Here is a 17,516-nt window from a genome sequence, read left to right as displayed (position 1 = left end):
CTTAGTGCACACAGTTAGCTGTTTAGCCAGTGCACGCTGCTGACATGAACGATGGCATTTAAACTAGTATTGCCATAATTTTTTCAAGATGTAATGGTTTTGCTGGAACACGCATGAGACATAGATGCTACTTTGTAATATACACCTCTCCGTAGCATGGAGTAAGTGCACATGGAAAGACCCAGTGTCTCTCCCCTCGGAGGCGGGCAGAAGCCTTGATGGCGCTCTGGGCCGTGGGGTGAGCTCCAGGTGCTGGTGCCGCGCCCTCCATCCATGTCTGTGAGAATGGTGAGTGGCCGCAGAACTTCCCAGCTCGTCTCATGGGCTTTCGGGGAACATAAAGAGATTATCTAACTCCGAAGAAGCAAGAACCCAAAACACAGAGGGCAGCTCCTTGCAGGTGGACTCTGTCCTGCCACGTGGCTGGAGTTGACCGCTGGGGGCAGAGACGTCTGTCCTAGATACAGAAGGTGGAATTAAGAGGAAAGGAAGCGCTCACTGGTGGCCAGAAATTAACATGTACCATGTTCCACATGTCCCCAGCTCTACCAGCAGCAGCTTTTTACTTCACGTTGAAGAGTAGCCCCGTTGGTCTTCTCCACGCTCAAGTGTGTCAGGTGTCATGTTCATTCCGTCCGGCCGCATTCACGGTTCCTGCAGTGTGCCAGGCCCTGGGGATACAAGAATGAGTCTCGCAGTTTCTGGGAGGTGGGCGGATATGAAGAGGTTAATGCTGTAAGCACGAGCAGAAGTATGTGCAGTGCTGGGTAGAAGCCATTTGGGCACAGTAGTGGCAACGTATGTGATCTTTGAAGCTCTAGTAAAGCCGATTGTCGTCAGCACTAATAAGACCCTGACAACCTATGTGATCTTTGAAGCTCTAATAGAACTGATTGTCGTCAGCACTAATAAGACCCTGACCCAAATGCTTTGGTGCACAGAGGCTGCTCAGAGATGCTCATTAAAACAAAGCAGTTATTCAGGTCACTGCTACATCTCACAGGAAAGACGTTTCTGTGAGTGAAGAGGCATGTAAAATTCTCCCTCTGAGATTCTGCCCCTGCATTTTGCCACCTCCAGTCAATGAGCCCTGCCTCTGGGCAGTGACAAGGGCTGGCGAAAGGGTTAGGGAGGGTGTTTGGCCACTTGCTCTTGCTTAAACATGTCCTAAAGCTAAGGATATATTTTATAGTTTATTTCCCAAGATTTACAGTATCACAAAATGCAGAGTTGCTTAAAAAATAACCTTTATTCTACCCGCTAAATAAATGAAAGGTTCACCGTTGAAATAATTGGACCATGGCTTGTTTGAAAAAGTACTTTGAGTTATTAATAGCAACCATGAGTGAAAAGTCCCGCTGCGTGTCTGCCCTGCATGGGGAGTGGTACTGTGTGGACTTAACTCTCCTGGAATGAATATTATCCAACTTGTAACAACGGTGGCAGCAGAAACAGGGACATTCAGCTGTGCACTGATGTTATCACACTATCTGCACTATGGGAGAGTGGTATCCTAACTTCTTCAGGTAAAAAGTGAAGAATAGAAATCCAGTTGGAAGCAGTATTGGCTTTGGTATTGATTTTAGGATAGAAAGGGTGATCAGACATAGAAGCTGTTAGAGAAATTTTTTAGCTTCTGTCTTCAGCACCTGGCATGTAGGAAGCACTTTTCAAATGCTAGGTAGTTGAGTAAATGAAGGGGACTAGAAGGCAGACTGTGTGGTGTAAAGAGTGGTTGAACTTGGAGTTCAGAAGAAGAGAATCTTCAGTTCTGAGTCTGGTACTTCTAGTTATGTGATCCGCAGCAGGTCATCTTGCTTCTAGTCTGTTTCTTGAACCAGGAAAAAAAAAAAGTCATTGAAGACAGACCCAGGGCCCCTTATAGTTCCAGTGTGACTGATCTGACGCCAGAATTTGCCTAAGAAAACGTGAGTGAAACTTTGTTCCATCGAGGAACGTAAGAGGAAAATCAGCAGTCACTTGTCTTGCTGTGAGTTTCTCAGGAGAGCCCCTCACTGGTTTCCGTCACTCCTGCAGTGTACTGCCACAACCGCAGTGGTGAACACACGTGTTATCTTGCAGCTCCGTAGGTGACGAGTCCCACACGCTCTCACTAGGTTCGTGTGAAGCTGTTGGCAGGGTTGCGCTCCTTTCTGGAGGCTCCAGAGTTTTTCTCGTCTTTTCCAGTTTCTGAAGGCCGGCCGCGTCTTGGCTCACGGCCCCTTCCTCCACTGTTAAAACCAGCAGCGCTGCATCTCTCTGGTCCTGCTCTCGTCACCGCCATCTCCCTGGCGCCTGTGATGCTGATTCTTCTGGGAGAGGTTCTTTCCATCTATGGACCCACGTGATTAGATTGGGGCCACCTGGATAATCCACCAAACACTCCCCATCTGAGGTCCTTGACTGAACCACATCTGCAGGGTCCGTGGCCATGAGGCAGAGCTTCTGAGGATGAGGCCGGACATCTGTGGGCGTCCGGTCCACCTCTTGTGGCCCATGTCTGCGTGAGTCTGCGAGGGGCAGAAGCATAATGGAAAAAGCACTCACTGGCACCCAGGAAACCTGGAACTCTACCTCAGCCAGTCATAGCATCTTTGTTTTCCCTCATCTAAAAAGTTTGGGAGTTGAAATTGGACCAGTGATTCTCAAACTGTATTGGAGCATCAGAATTGCCTGGAGGCTTGACACGGGGCTTGAGAATTTGAATTTTTGTTGTTTTGTGGTGAAATAGACAACATAAAATTTACCATCCTAACCATTTTTGTTATTTTTTATTGAAGTATAGTTGATTTACAATATCATGTTAGTTTCAGGTGTCCAGCACAATGATTCAGTTATATATTGTGTGTGTGTGTGTGTGTGTGTATACATTATATATATATTATTACATTTTTTCCCCTTACACATTGTTACAAAATATTAAGCATCATTCCCTGTGCTATACGTTTATATTCCCACCAGATGATTCCTTTTTCTCCACATCCTCTCTAACACTTACTATTTGCAGTGTTTTTTTTGTTTTTTTTTATGATGGCTATTCTGGCCAGAGTGAGTTAGTACCTCATTGCAGTTTTGATTTGCATGTCTCTAGTAATTAGCGATGTTGAGCATTTTTTCATGTGCCTATTGGCTGTCTGTATGTCTTCTTTAGAGAAATGACTATTTAGATCTTCTGTCCATTTTTTGATTGGGTGGTTTATTTTTTTGATATTGAACTGCATGAGCTGTTTGTATATTTTGGAAATTAATCCCTTGTCAGTTGCATCGTTTTCAAATATTTTCTCCTCTTCTGTAGGTTCTCTTCTCATTTTGTTTATGGTCTCCTTTGCTGTGCAAAAGCTTTTAAGTTTAATTTGATCCCATTTGTTTATTTCTGTTACTCTTGGAGGCGAATCCGAAAAGATATTGCTGCAATTTATGTCAAAGAGTGTTCTGCCCATGTTTTCCTCTAGGAGTTATACTTATAGTATCCAGTCTTGCATTTAGGTCTTTAATCTACTTTGAGTTTATTTTTGTGTATAGTTAGATAATGTTCTGATTTCACTCTTTTTTTCATGGCTGTGCCCCGCTGCAGTTGCCTTCAGTAGTTGTGCTTACAGACTCTACGTGCAGGTTCAGTAGTTGTGATGCTGGGCTTAGTTGCCCCGAGGCATGTGGTATCTTCCCTGACCAGGGATCAAACCCATGCCCCCTGCATTGGAAGCATGGAGTCCTAACCACTGTACCACCAGGGAATTCCTGATTTTATTCCTTTTGATGTGATGATAAGTGGGATTGTTTTCTTAATTTCTCTTTCTGATCTTTTGTTGTCAGTGTGTATTTGTAGCAATGCAACAAATTTCTGTGTCTTAATTTTGTTTTGTATCCTGCAACTTTACTGAATTCACTGCTGAGCTCTAGTAATTTTCCATTAGTATCTGTAGAATTTTCTATGTTTAGTATGTCATCTGCAAACAGTGACAGTTTTACTGCTTTTCCAACCTGAATTCCTTTTCTTCTCTGATTGCTGTGGCTAGGACTTCCAAAACTAAAATAAAAGTGGAGAGAGTGGGGGTCGTTGTCTTGTTCCTGATCTTAGAGGAAATGTTTTCAGCTGTTCATCACTGAGTCTGATGTTAGCTGTAGGTTTAGCCACTTTTTGTTGTTGTTTTTGGCTGTGCCACACATCGTGCAAGATCTCTTAGTTCCCCGACCAGGTATTGAACCCACACCCCTTGCATTGGGAGTACAGAATCTTAACCACTGGATGGCCGAGGGGGTCCTGGTTTAACTGTTTTTAAGTACATAGTTCAGTCATGTTAAATACCTTCACACTGGTCACCACCATACATTCCCATAGCTCTTTTCAGCTTATAGAATTGAATCTCTGTATCCATTAGACAAGACTCCACAGTTTCTCCTCCTTCTAGACCGTGGCAACCACCAGTATAGTACGATTATTCTAAATACCTCATATAAGTTGAGTCATGTGTTACTTGATTTTTTCTGACTGACTTACTTCGCTTGGCACAATGTCCGCAAGGTGCAGCATGTGTCAGAATGTCCTTCCTTTTTATGACCAAATAATATCCCATTGTATGTGTATACTGTACTCACTGTCCGTTCATTCATCAGTGGACACTTGAGTTACTTCCACATTTAGGTGTTGTGAATAATGCTGCTACAAACAAGGGTGTGCAGATACTTTTTAGACTTTGCTTTCATTTTGGTGAGATATACACTCCAAAGTGGACTCCTGGACCACATGGTGATGCTGTGTTTAATTTCCTGAGGATCTGCTGTAAGTCTCCCAGTGTTTGTGCTATTTCACATGCCCACCGGCGGTGCCCACGTGCTCCAGTTTCTCCACAGCCTTGCCGACACTGTTGTTTCCTGTTTGATCGTAGTTATGAGTGTGACGTGGTATCTCGTTTTGGTTTTGATTTGCACTTCGTTACTGATGAGTGATGTTGAGCATTTTTTCCTGTTTTTTGGCCATTTGTCTACCTTGTTTGGAGAAGTATCTTCTCAAGTCCTTGGCCCATTGTTGAAATAGGTTGGGGTTTTTTGCTTTGCTTGGGGGTTTTGTTGTTATTACTTGGTGGAGTTTTAGGAGTTCTCTATAGATTCTGGATATTAATCCCTTATATGCTGTTAGGAAAAGGTCCAACTTCATTCTTTGGCATGTGAATATTCAGGTTTCCTTGCACCATTTGTTGCAAAGACTGTCCTTTCCCCATTGGATGATCTTGGCACCCTTGTCAAAAATTGTTTGATCATATATGGAAGGGTTTATTTCTGTGCTCTCTATTCTCTTCTGTTGGGCAATATCTCTGTTTTTAATGCCAGTCCCATGCTGTTAATTACTGTAGCTTTGAAGTTAGAAGCATGAGTCCTCCAGTTTTGTTCTTTTTCTTTCAAGATTGTCTTGACTATTCAGGTTTCCTTAAGATTCTACATGGGAATTTCCTGGCAGTCCAGTGGTTAGGACTCCATGCTTTCAGTGCTGAGGGCCTAGGTTCGATCCCTAGTCAGAGAACTAAGATCCTGCAAGATATGAGGCCCAGCAACAACAAAAAAGATTCCACATGAATTTAAGGATAGCTTTTTTGACTTTTGCAAAAAACTTTGTTGGAATTTTGATTGTGTTGACTCTGTGGGTCACTCTATAGATATTTTAATAATACTGAATTTTCTAATCCATGAGCATAGGCTGTGTTTCCATTCGTATCTTCTTTAATTCCTTTTGGCAATGTTTTGTAGTTTTCATTGCACAAGTCTTTCACTTCCATAGTTAATACTTAAGTATTTTATTATTTTGATGCTATCAAGAATCAAACTGTTTTTGTTATTTCCTTTTCAGATTGTTCATGTATAGAAAGGCAACTGATTTTTCTGTGTTAACTTAGTATCCTGCTACTTTGCTGAATTCGTTTATTAGTTCTAGGGGTTTATGTGTGTGTGTGAACTCCAGAGTTTTCTATAAACATAATATTCATATCTTCAAGCAGATAATTTTACCTTTTTCTTTCCAGTTTGAACCCCTTTTATTTCCTTCTCCTTCTTAATTGTTCTGGCTAGAACTTATTATGTTGATTAGAAGTGGTGAAAGCCACTGTCCTTGTTTTGCTCCTCATCTTAGAAGAAACACTACTGGTCGTTCACCATTGAATATGATGTTCCTTGTAGGTTTTTCATATGTTTCTTTTGTATCCTTTTATTCCTAGTTTGTTGAGTGTTTTTATCATACTGCTGCTGCTGCTAAGTCGCTTCAGTTGTGTCCAACTCTGTGCAACCCCATAGATGGCATGTAGCGTGTACATTTCTGTCTGTCGGACCATCCTTGCAGTCCAGGAATGAGCCCCACTTGGTCAGGATATATAATCTTTCCATGTGCTGTTAAATTCTGTTTGCTAGTGTTCTGTTGAGGATTTTTGCATCCGTGTTTATAAAGGATATTCGTCTGTAGGGTTTGTGTGACTCTGTGTGTGTGTTTGTCTTTTTCTGGCTTTGGTATCTGCTAGTGCTGGCCTCATTAGAATGATTTTGAAAATATCCCCTTCCCTTTAGTTTTTGGGAGAAGTTTCACAAGGACAGGTATTAGTTCTTTCTTAAACACTGGGTGAAATTTACCAGTGAAGCCATCATCAGGTCCAGGGCGTTTCTTTTTCGGGAGTTTTGTGATTTAGCCTTGGTAGACTTTGTGTTTCTGGAAATTTGTCCATTTCATGTATTATCCAGCTTACCGGTGCACAGTTGCTCACAGTACTCTCTTTAATCCTTTTATTTCTGTAGAATCAGTAGTGACATCCTCAGTTTGGTCTTTCTCTGTTCATAGTCTGTTCTTCTCTGTTTCGTTCATCTTTGTTTCAATCCTTATTATCCTCTTCCTTCTGCTAGCTTTGGGTTTAGTGTGTTCTTTTTGTGGTTCCTTAACTTACAAAGCTATAAAGTTAGGCTGCCTGCCCTTGGCTGGGAGCGGGAGGTGGGCAGAACCCACTGCCATTTTCTGTCCATGCCTCCCTGGGAGTCGCAGGCCTTCAGCAGACTCCAGGGCTCTGGAGCTGTTAGGCCAGATAGATTCCACCAGTGCAGTAACTGTCTGGGCATGGAGACAGGTTCCCGGTGCTACCTGCTCTACAGTCTGCCCAGAATCCCAAAATCTGCATTTTTAACACGTTTCCAGGTGATGCCAACGCTGCTGGTCCAGGGACCACACTTTAAGAAGCCCTGAACTAAATGCTATAAGGTCCTTTCTCTAAGGCCCGAATAGGCCCTGCAGGATCTTTCTCCTCTGGAAGTAATACAGTAAATTAATTGCATGTTTTTGTTTGTTTGTTTGTTTTGTTTTTTAATTAGAAGAAGCATCATTTTACTGGTGTCATTTCCTGGTGAGGGAGTTTGCTTTTTTTTTTTTTTTTTTTAAATGAGAAAAATGGGGCCTGTGGGCTGGTTCTGTCTGGGCAAGAAGTTTTTTGAAGCCCTGCCAGGGACACAGGGGCATGTGTTGAGGTGGGAAGGAAATGGACAGTGTTCAGACCCAAGGGGATGACAAGGCTCCTCCGCTGGTGGCTCATTGCCGGCCTGTGTCTGGCGCATGGGTATCTTGGGTCAGGTTTGCTGAGCACTTTTGATCCAGCCACTGTTAAAAGCCTGGATTAACACATTCAACCTTCCCAACATCTCTGTGAGGGAGATCATACCAGCAGGTCCACGTCTGCAGACTGAAGAGACGAAGGTTAGGACTTTGACCAAGAACAGCACAAAGATGGGCAGCAGTGGAGTCACTTAACTAAGGAATGACTTGGATTCCAGAGTCCACACCTGTAGCCAAATACAGCCAGACCTCGAGTACTGGGTCCCTTCCTGCTTGTCAGGATATTTGGACTGCAAGTTACAGAGTTAAACTAAAGAGTGTGTGTGTGTGTGTGTGTGTGTTTTAAGAAAAGTGTCCTCCTCCTCAACAGGTCTGGACACAAGGTGGTCCTGTGCTCAATTATGTCCCAGAAATCCAGACCCCGCCCGCTCTGTCGTGCTATGGTGCTCAGCACGCTGGGCTCTGTCTCCCGGGCTGTTTCCTTGTGGTGACGAGAGGGTTGTGACAGATCTCACCATCCCCTCCTCACAGAGGCCGAGTGAGACGGCGACTGACTGTCCTGCTTCCTGTCCCTGGGTAGAGGCCTAAACTTGCTCAGAAATTCTGTTCTCTTCAGACTTTACTGCCAGAAATGTTTGACACACCCATTCCTCAATGGCCACCAGGGCAGGGAGGGCCCGGAGCGTGAGCCCCCTGGGTGGCTGACCGCTCAGGGCTCCTTTAGGAGAAGGGGTGTGCCAGAAAGGCCTGTGGGTGGCCATGGAGGAGTTAGCCACGCTCCTTCTCTCCGGCTGATGATTGAGACCTCTGTTCTGAAGGGACCCTGTGGCACTGACAAGGGCTGCCTGAGACGCTGCCAACCGCCCTTGGTTTACCCTGGGCCAGGAAGTCTTATTTCTTGGCAAGGGAGTGAGGGCACGTGGTTGTCAGCACCCGGAAGGATGTCGCTCTTCAGGGCTCTCTCAGCACCCTGTTCCTGCCCCGGTTGCCTCTGGAGGAGGCCAGGTGTGGTCAGCCAGGACTGGCTCTGACCGGGCGGGGGTTTCTCCCCGTCTGAGGCTCCAGGCACCTCGTCTGAGATCGGGGCTGTCACAGGCTGGCTACGACCAGACGGGGCACATCCAGCGATGGCCGCCGCACGGTGCAGGGCGACTTGGGCCGCGCTGTGGCTGCATCCGTGTAGTTCTCCGTCGGCATCAGCATCAGGGCGCTCGATCCAGCTCACTGTCACCCTATTGCTGCCGCTGTGGGTTAGGGGCGTCCACCCCATGGCTCTGTCCAGGCGGGCTTCATGAGCCCCGCTCTGTGAGGCGTTCCCGACTGCTGCAGGCCTGTGAGCCACGTGGACCCTGACGGGCTGCCATCCCAGGCAACAGAGCAGAGATGGAAGGGTGCCCTCTGGTCCCCTTTGTCCCTGGAGGGGTGCGGTGTGTGTTGGGGCGGGGGGGCCATTTTCCACAAGTGTAACTGCTTATGGAGCACTTTTATTTTTCCTAGAATCAAGAACAAGCGTCCACCTGTTCAGGTAGCCTCATCTATGTGGCCTCAGCCACCAGAAGAGTCTGCGCCTTTGCTCAGTGGGGCCAGTGGGGCTCATTTCACAAATGTGATTCTTGTTGACACAGAACGAGCACGCACGGGCAGCTGCATCACACGCTAGAGGTGTGCCCCACTTCATGAAAACCTGAGCATAGGAGGAGGAGCGTCTCAATTATAGGATCATGTCTCAGCCAGAAATTCATGGCAGGTTTCCTAGTGCCTTTAAAATAGGATTTGGGTATAAAAATACCGTGTGCACACAGGAGCCCGCATTTTCTGAAAAGAGAAATATACTTGTATTGGGCATTTGGGATAAGCAGAATAAAAATAAATTCTTCTTACAAAAATAGGAACTAGAAACCAAATTCCACTTTTAATTCTAAAAGACTTATATATAACTCTACTATCTCACCCTCTCCTCCTACCCCAGACTTCCACAGCAGAAATAGACAGGCAGGATCTGTAAGCAGCTCACCGAAGCGGTGAGGATGGAGGGGAGGGCAGGCAGACTCATGGGCGGGCGGGCAGCAGGAACACCAGAGGCAGGGCTGGGGGCCTGTGCATTCTGTTTGATTTATTTGTGGACGTTCGGGAGGCCTGGCCTGAAACGCTGCTGCTGGATGGCGTCCACGATGTGGTCAGCGAGTGGCGGTTAGAAATTGACAGCCCGTCCTGCCGCCAGACTCCAGTAACCGCAGAGACACGCGCTGAGGTCTGACCGACGGGGTCTGGGGCAGGCCTGGAAAAGAGGGTGTCTGGGATGCTGACACGCCTGACTTCTTCCTCCCTTGCAGAAATGTTCCCACTGCCAGGAGGCAGGCGCCACCTTGGGCTGCTACAACAAAGGCTGCTCCTTCCGATACCATTACCCGTGTGCCATTGATGCAGGTAAGATGGGACCACGGACCCTTGTTCAGAACATATGAAGGGTAGGACATGCACTGTGACTCTCTGTCTTCTTTATTGTTTGTTTTGTCTCATCTAACCCTGTTCTATTTGTAAATGCTGAAGGAACGCAGAGAAGGTACTAAAGATGAATTAAATGGGGTGATTTTTTTTATATATATAGGTTTTGTAATTCGTAACAGATGCAACTATTTAAGTGTACAGTTCAGTGATTTTTACCATCGCATTCACATAGTGGTGCAGGCACAAATCGCAGTGAATTTTAGAGCATTTTCCTCACCTCTTAAACTCCTGCCCACTGGCAGTCTCTCTTACCTTCTGCCCACTGGCAACCACGAGTCTACTTTCTGTCTCCGTGGACTTGTCTGTTGTGGACATTTCATGTGCGTGGAATCACACAGTATGTGGTCTTCGTGACAGGCTTCTGTGTGACTCCGCTTCATCATTCTCAGATTTATCCACATGGCAGCATGTGTCAGTACTTCATTTTATTTTCAAACAGTATTTGATTGTAAGGCTACACCATATTCCATCATTCCATTGATGCGCATTTAGGTTCTCCGCTGTTGTATTGCTGTGGGCAGTGGTGCTGTGAACTTTCACAGACGAGTCTCTGTGTATACCTAGTGTTTCCGTTTCTCTTGGGCATACACCTAGGGGTGGAATGCTTGGGTCACGTGGTAACTCTGTTTACCCACCTGAGGACTGATCAGACCATTCTTCAAGGTGGCTGAGTCATTTTACATCCCTCCAAGCAGTGTGTGAGGGTTCTGGTTCCTCCGTCATCACCAGCACCTGTTTTATCTTCTTTTTCACCGTGGCCATCCCCGTGGGCATGAAGTGGCATCTTATTTTGGGATTTGGCTTTGCACATCCCTGGTGGCTAATGACGCTAAGCAAATCCAGTTTATTTTTCTTTTCCTGCTTATGCTGTTTGTTGCTTTTCTTACATTTGAGAACCATTGCATAATCCAAAATCACAAAGACTTATATCTGTGTTTTCGTTCTAGCCCTTACTCGAGTCTTTGATCCGTTCTGGCTGTTTTTGTGTATGGCATCCAGTTCGTTCCTTCCTTTCCACGTGGATCCCAGTTGTCCCAGCACCATTTGTGGGAAAGGCCACTCTTTGCTCATTCACTGACCTTGTCACCTTTGTCGAAAACCAGTTGCCTGTAGACGCATAGGCTTCTCTCTGGACTCCCCAGCACCTCACGTCTTGGTTATGGTGGCTGTAGTAGACTTTGAAAGTGAAAAGTGTCAGTCCTCCAAGTTTGTTCCTTTCTTTCAAGATTGTTTTGGCTGTTTTGGATCTTTTGCTGTTCAGTGATGAATTTTAGGATCAGCTTGTCCATTCCTGTGGGTGAGAGAGGAAACAGCCATTGAAACTTGGATAGTGATTACACTGATTCTGAAAATCAATTAGGGAGTGCTGCCATCTTGGTAATAATGTATCCTCCAATCCATGATCATGAGGTATCTGTCTTTCCATTTATTTCAGTCTTTAATTTCTTTCAATACTGTTTTATAATTTTCAGAGTAGACGTTTTGCACTTTCTTTGTTAAATTTATTCCTAAGTATTTTTATTATTTTTAGTACAATTATAAATAGAATTGTTTTTTTAAGTCAGTTTTCAGGTTGTTCACTGTGAGTGTATAGAAGTATAATTGATTGAGGTATATGTATTGATCATGGATCTTGGAACTCTGCTCAACTCATTGATTAGTTCTAATAGTGGTTTAGTGGATTTCTATAGACAAGATACGTCACCTGCAAATAGGTCGTTTTACTTTTTTTCGGGTCAGATAGATGCCTTAGTTCTCTGGCTGGATCTTCCACATAACATTGGGTAGAAGTGACAAGAACTGGTGCGCTTGCCTTGTTTCTGACCCCTTATGATGATAGCGGTGGGATTTTCAGAGACGTTCTTGATATGGCTGAGGAGGTTCCCTTCTGCTCCTAGTTTGATGTGTGTTTTTATCATGAACTGGTGTTGGATTTTGTCAGACATTTTTCCAGTTCTCTGAGGTAATCAGAGTGGTGTTTTGCACTGTGACAGGTGTTGGAAGAAGGATCCCTTCTGTCTGAGAAGTGCCATCCGGTGAGCAGTGCAGGAGACTCGAGTCTGACTCAGAGCTTCAGCGCCTGGGAGAATCCTCTTTCTTTCTCCTGACTCATAGCTCTTTGTTGATTGTCTTCACCAATTACTTTTTGAGTGTTAGATGGGTCTGACACCTTCACCTGGCAGGTTGCTCATAATGCCGGCAGTCAGGATGGAGGAAGAGAAAAGGGGCAGACAGATGAGAGTGCTGACGGAGCCTGGGGGCTGAGCAGGTAACAGCCATGCAGAGCGCGGAGCACTTGGAGTCGGATCTGGCAGGCAAGGAGTCCAAGTTCCTCTCGACCACCCTTCACCCCGCTCACCTATACTTGCTGAAGTGCGCCCCCCTGCCTCTCATCGTCCCTCCTTTCCCCCTCCCTTTTCTCTCCTTTCCAGGTTTCTGTAGGGGCTGCAGCTGAAAAGAATAAGAAAGGGAATTCCCTGGCAGTCCAGGAGTTAGGAGTCTGGGTTTTTACTGCCGGGCGCCCAGGTTCAGTCCTTGGTTGGGAGCTAAGACCCCACGAGCCACATTGGCACAGCCAAAAAACAAGAAAGATAATGCTCTAACTTTATGCTGAAGTTAGATTCTGGTGAAAGTGTGTTTGCACACGCTGAAGGGCAGCCGGTGGCCAGGACCCCGTGTGGCCAGAGGGGAAAGTGGGCATGAGAAGAGAGCCTTGAAATGTCAGCTCAGGGAGTTTGGGTTCCAGTCCGTCCCTTCCGTCCTGTCCTCCTCTGTATGTTTCCAGGTTGAATCTGAGCTGTAATTCACCTGGACCATGGTCTAGGGTGTTCTGTAGAACAGCCGCTAAACCCTTCTCTCTCAGGGCCAACCACTGCCTTTGCTCATTTTCATGATGCAGTCAGGGTTCTGTCAGAATGTTTTGTTTCTTTTTCCAGTTTAAGCTTCGTGGTCTTTAAATGAAGATTTTTAAGTCTCGGGTTTTGGGCAGTGGTTTGTAAGTTTTATGGGGGAGAGGCAGCAGGAATTACCTCTCCCGTTAGTGGCCAGTGACCGGAGGTCCCCTGCACAGGGCTCTGCACAGGAGCACCAGGTGGGCCGCCTCGCCCCTGCAGGCGTGCTCCCGGTGCACTCGGGCACCTGCCTCCAGGCAGCGCCTCCAGGGATTGAGCAGTGCTGCGCGATAAACTTGCTGCGGTGGGGGAATGTTCTAGACCTGTACTGTCCAATGCAGCAGCCACAAGCCATGTGTGAGCGCTTGGAAGATAGCTAGTGGAAGGGAGAGACTGAGGTTTTATTTTGTCTTACTTCCCTTGGTGGCTGGCAGCACAGGCCCAGCCACCTTGGTCAAGACGGGCGGTGGGGGTTCTTTGGGAAGGGCCCTGGGCTCTCCTCCCTCTGATGGAGGAGGCAGGGCCAACTTTGCCAGCTGAGGGTTAGGAAGTCAATGACTTGCTCGTCGCTCTCTTTGAGCCTGTCTGGTGTGGCCTGCCAGGTAAACTGGTAACATCTCTGTTTGGCAGAAGTTGGTGGCCGAGTGTCCAGGCAGAGGGGGGCTGTCTGGGTCGGGGCCCTGGCCCTCTGGCTTTGCTGCCCCAGCCCTGCACATACTGCTCCTCAACATGGGACTGGCCCCGAGCAGCAGCTTCGCAGGGTGACCATGTCTGCGGCATGTGTTGGTCTCTCTGATGACCTGAGTCATAGTGACTCAGAGCCTGTGTCACTCTGCGGACTGATGCCTGGATTTATCCACAGTCCTCCCAGGAATTCTGTAAGTGGTGAGTTTTTGTGTCTGGAAAAGCCTTCATTGATTTCTTTTCTTTCTAATTATAATAAAAATAAGTTCTCTAGTCAAGTCCCCCGTCTCTGTGTAGACTAAGGAACAGTTTAGCATTTTCATCTCTGCCTTCTTGCCAGCTGCCCAAACCTTAGAGAGCCGTTGGTAGTGAAAGGAAAACTTTTACTTCTGGGCACGTCTCCATGGAAACCTGAGGATCTGTGGCTCCAGCTAACCGCGGTCACACACTCGTGACGTCGTGGTTCACTCTTTTGTGCTGCTCGTTACGTCACAGACACGAGATTTATCTCCCAGAGGAAGAGGCAGTAATAAGAGCATGAGCACCAGTTAAAACAGAAAAAGATGAAACGTATTTACTGCAGCGAGCCACGACACAGAGGCCAGAGACAGAAGGCCTGCGGTGGCTCGGCAGTAATCCCACTGTGCGTTAGTGGTCTTGCCTAAAGGGGCTTCAAGAGGAAACACAGCTGGGAATTTCACCTGCGGCCCCCCTTCCTGCAGCATTTTAAAGCTGCTCTCTCTGCCGACTTTGATCTTGGCAGGGGGTTTAGAGTCCCTGATGGGCTCTGTAAAATGACTGGTGGTCTGGCCACTCCCTGGAAAGGAGCTGTCTGCGTCACAGAAGCCAGTTCAAGGCCTTCCTCTGCCCTCTTCCCACTTCCTCCGGCCCCAGGAGACTGCTGCTTGGTGTGAGGCTGCTCAGTGAGGCGGGGTGAGGCTGGCGGACCCCCCAGTCCCAGCCTGGTTTTGCCAGTGTGAGCACTCGGTGTAGCCCTGAGAGACCGTAGCTGAGCTGGAGGCTGCTGGGGTTCAGTAGACCCCAAGGACACGAGATGGCCTTCTGTTTTCTCCCTCCCTGGGCTCACCACCCTAGCTGGAGCGTATGTGGGTGCGTGTGGGTATCTGAGGCCCCACATAGCTTGTGGCGAGAAGCTCAGCAGAGTCCTCCACCCCTACGCCTAGAGAGGATTCTCAAAGCGGAGCGCTGGCCTGGGGTGTTGGCGTCTGTGTCTGGAAGCCACCCTGCCGACTCGGCAGCCTGGTGAGTCTCTGCTGGCCTGTGTGGTGCTCTGACTTCACCGTGGGAAAGTGCTGACCGGGCCCTCTGCACTGGGTAGGCCAGGGGCTCACGGAAGCCAGCGAGCCGCCGTGCCTGCTGCGAGCCTCCCGCCCCTCCTCACTCTCCCCTGGGGAGGCTGGCGGGAGGCAGTCTAGAAGAGGCTCCCCGGCCCCTGCAGGTGTCTGCGCTCTTCAGCTGTGCTTCTCGTCCTGCCAGGAGGGGGAAGTGCATGTCCTGCGGGCCTGTGACCTCACCAGAATGAGGAGCGCCTTTGCCCGCGTGGGAGGCCTTGTGAGAAGGTTTCGTAGATTGGTTAAGGACACTCCGTTTCCAGAAGTACCAGGGACTAGTTCCAAATTGCCTTTAGCGTTCACTTCTATTGTTTTATTTCTTTTCTGCTTTTTAACTTCGAGGGAACATGTTTCCTAACTAGAAGCACATTTTACTAATGGTTCATCGCTGCTGGTCACTGTTTCATGGCTGTGTGAGGGCCATCTCAGACCTCTGCCTTCCTGATGGTATCTTTTCCAACTCACGCACCCCCTCCTCATTTCTGTAAACCCCTGGGGTGGGAGGGTGGCCTCGCCCCGCATGGTCTGTGCCATCTCTGCTGGCATGCTGTGGCCACTGCCCAGGTGAGGCGAAGGCGCCTCCTTCAGGCTCCAGCTGTCCACCCCTGCTGTCCGGGAGCTCTCTGGCTAACTGGAGCGGCAGGAGCCTGGGTCACACTGTGTACTTGTGGGTTGTAAATTAGCTCATTTCATTTACTGCTGTGCTGTTTGCTTGAGGGTGTGAGGTGAGGCACAGATGAGCAGCACTTGCTGTTGCCCGAGCCCTCAGGCTTGCCTGGGGCTGAGAGGACTAAATCAACCCAGTCCGAGGATCCTGGGACTCCAGAGGGGAGGTGGCTCAGCCAGATTGTGAGAGGGTCTCTGTTGGTTTGTATAAAATGTAGAGAGTCTCAGAAGTTTCCATTTGCGTATCCCCTTGCTTATTATTATTTCACTTGAAATCTGTGGCTACACAGGCCGCTCATCTGGACCTCGCTTTAAAGCTGAGTTAAATTGTAAATTTAACAAGGCTAAGTACCATGCCGCCCCCTGCCATGGTGTCTGGGAGCTCTCTGAGAACGTGTGACCAGTATTAACATCCTGCCACCACCTCTGGCTCTGGGGCTGAGGATTCACAGCCCCTCGTGGGGTTTCACTTTCCCCTGCAGCCTTTAGTGTGGCTTGAGGAGCTTCTCCAGCATCTCCATGGTTCAGGGGAGAGGGCGGCAGCAGGGCTGGGCCTGGCCTCCTTTCTGCCTCTGACCTGTGACTTGACAGGAGAAAAGAGGCCTGTGGATTCAGTGTTTTCACAAGGAAGCCTTGGCGTGGGCCTGTGGAGTGGGCTTAGCCTAGGATAAGAAATTCTAAAAAGAACATTTACTGGAGATTGTTAAAACAACAGGATATGATCATGGGAATACAGAAAAAATAAAATTAGTGTCTACTTTGCCAACAAAGGTTCGTCTAGTCAAGGCTATGGTTTTTCCTGTGGTCATGTATGAATGTGAGAGTTGGACTGTGAAGAATGCTGAGCACCAAAGAATTGATGCTTTTGAACTGTGGTGTTGGAGAAGACTCTTGAGAGTCCCTTGGACTGCAGGGAGATCCAACCAGTCCATTCTAAAGATCAGCCCTGGGATTTCTTTGGAAGGAATGATGCTAAAGCTGAAACTCCAGTACTTTGGCCACCTCATGCGAAGAGTGGACTCATTGGAAAAGACTCTGATGCTGGGAGGGATTGGGGGCAAGAGGAGAAGGGGACGACAGAGGATGAGATGGCTGGATGGCATCACTGACTCGATGGACGTGAGTCTGAGTGATCTCTGGGAGTTGGTGATGGACAGGGAGGCCTGGCGTGCTGCGATTCATGGGGTCGCAAAGAGTCGGACACGACTGAGCGACTGATCTGATCTGATCTGATAATCTTACTATCCAAAGAGTAAGATTTCGGATACTGTTATATTTTGGTAGATCTCCTTTGTCCTTTATGCGTAGAGACATTGTGACAAACGGGATTGTACTTGCACACGTGTGTATCCGAGCAGTGTGCATCGTGTTTCCCCATGCTGTTACCTATTCTGAAACCTTGTCTAACCGACTGATAGTCCACCATGTTGAGGTGCCATAGGCTATTTGGGAGTGTCTCTCATGTTCTGCTATTAAAAATCACAGTGCGCGGTCCTCTACCTCCATGTGTGACCCCCACCCCACGCCCCTCAGGCTGTGCCCCACGCCAGGCTCCTCCTGACTGTCCCCTCTGTCTTGCAGATTGTTTGCTCCATGAGGAGAACTTCTCGGTGAGGTGCCCCAAGCACAAGGTGAGTCAGCCTGCAGAGCCGGTGCTCCCTGCAGGACTAGGGGGTCGGGGGCTCCTCCTGAAAGACCTGGAGACCTGATATTCAGTCTCAGGCCAGGGCTTAGTGGGTGGAGGGGCAAACAGCCCTGTGATGTGGGGTCAGCACCATGTGGTGGCGGAGCTGGGGAGAAGGTGTTTGTCTGTTCAGAGAAATGCACGTAACTCCTGGT

The 17,516-nt window shown here is 47.8% G+C and overlaps 1 protein-coding gene across 12 annotated transcripts in view; it reads left to right on the top strand.

Moving 5' to 3' along the window:
- Positions 1-17,516, top strand: part of TCF20 (transcription factor 20) — a 193,434-nt gene that overhangs the window by 168,001 nt on the left and 7,917 nt on the right. For 9 of the 12 annotated variants that reach the window (XR_015164595.1, XR_015164594.1, XR_015164591.1 and 6 more), the window contains 2 exons: positions 9,910-10,003; positions 17,259-17,308. Coding sequence is in view for 6 of the 12 variants with exons in the window: in XM_086403115.1 (XP_086259241.1) it covers positions 9,910-10,003; positions 17,259-17,308 (144 nt within the window). In the remaining 6 variants the exon portion in view is untranslated. The remainder of the gene's footprint in view (positions 1-9,909; positions 10,004-17,258; positions 17,309-17,516) is intronic. The other 3 variants (XR_015164596.1, XR_015164597.1, XM_086403114.1) reach the window with 1 other exon arrangement.

The sequence above is a fragment of the Bos grunniens genome, chromosome 5 (assembly GCF_055505025.1).
Source record: "Bos grunniens cultivar Pamir isolate PY7600 chromosome 5, Bosgru_T2T1.0, whole genome shotgun sequence".
In the NCBI taxonomy this organism is placed as follows: Eukaryota; Metazoa; Chordata; class Mammalia; order Artiodactyla; family Bovidae; genus Bos; species Bos grunniens.
This window is presented reverse-complemented; position numbering and strand designations above follow the sequence as displayed.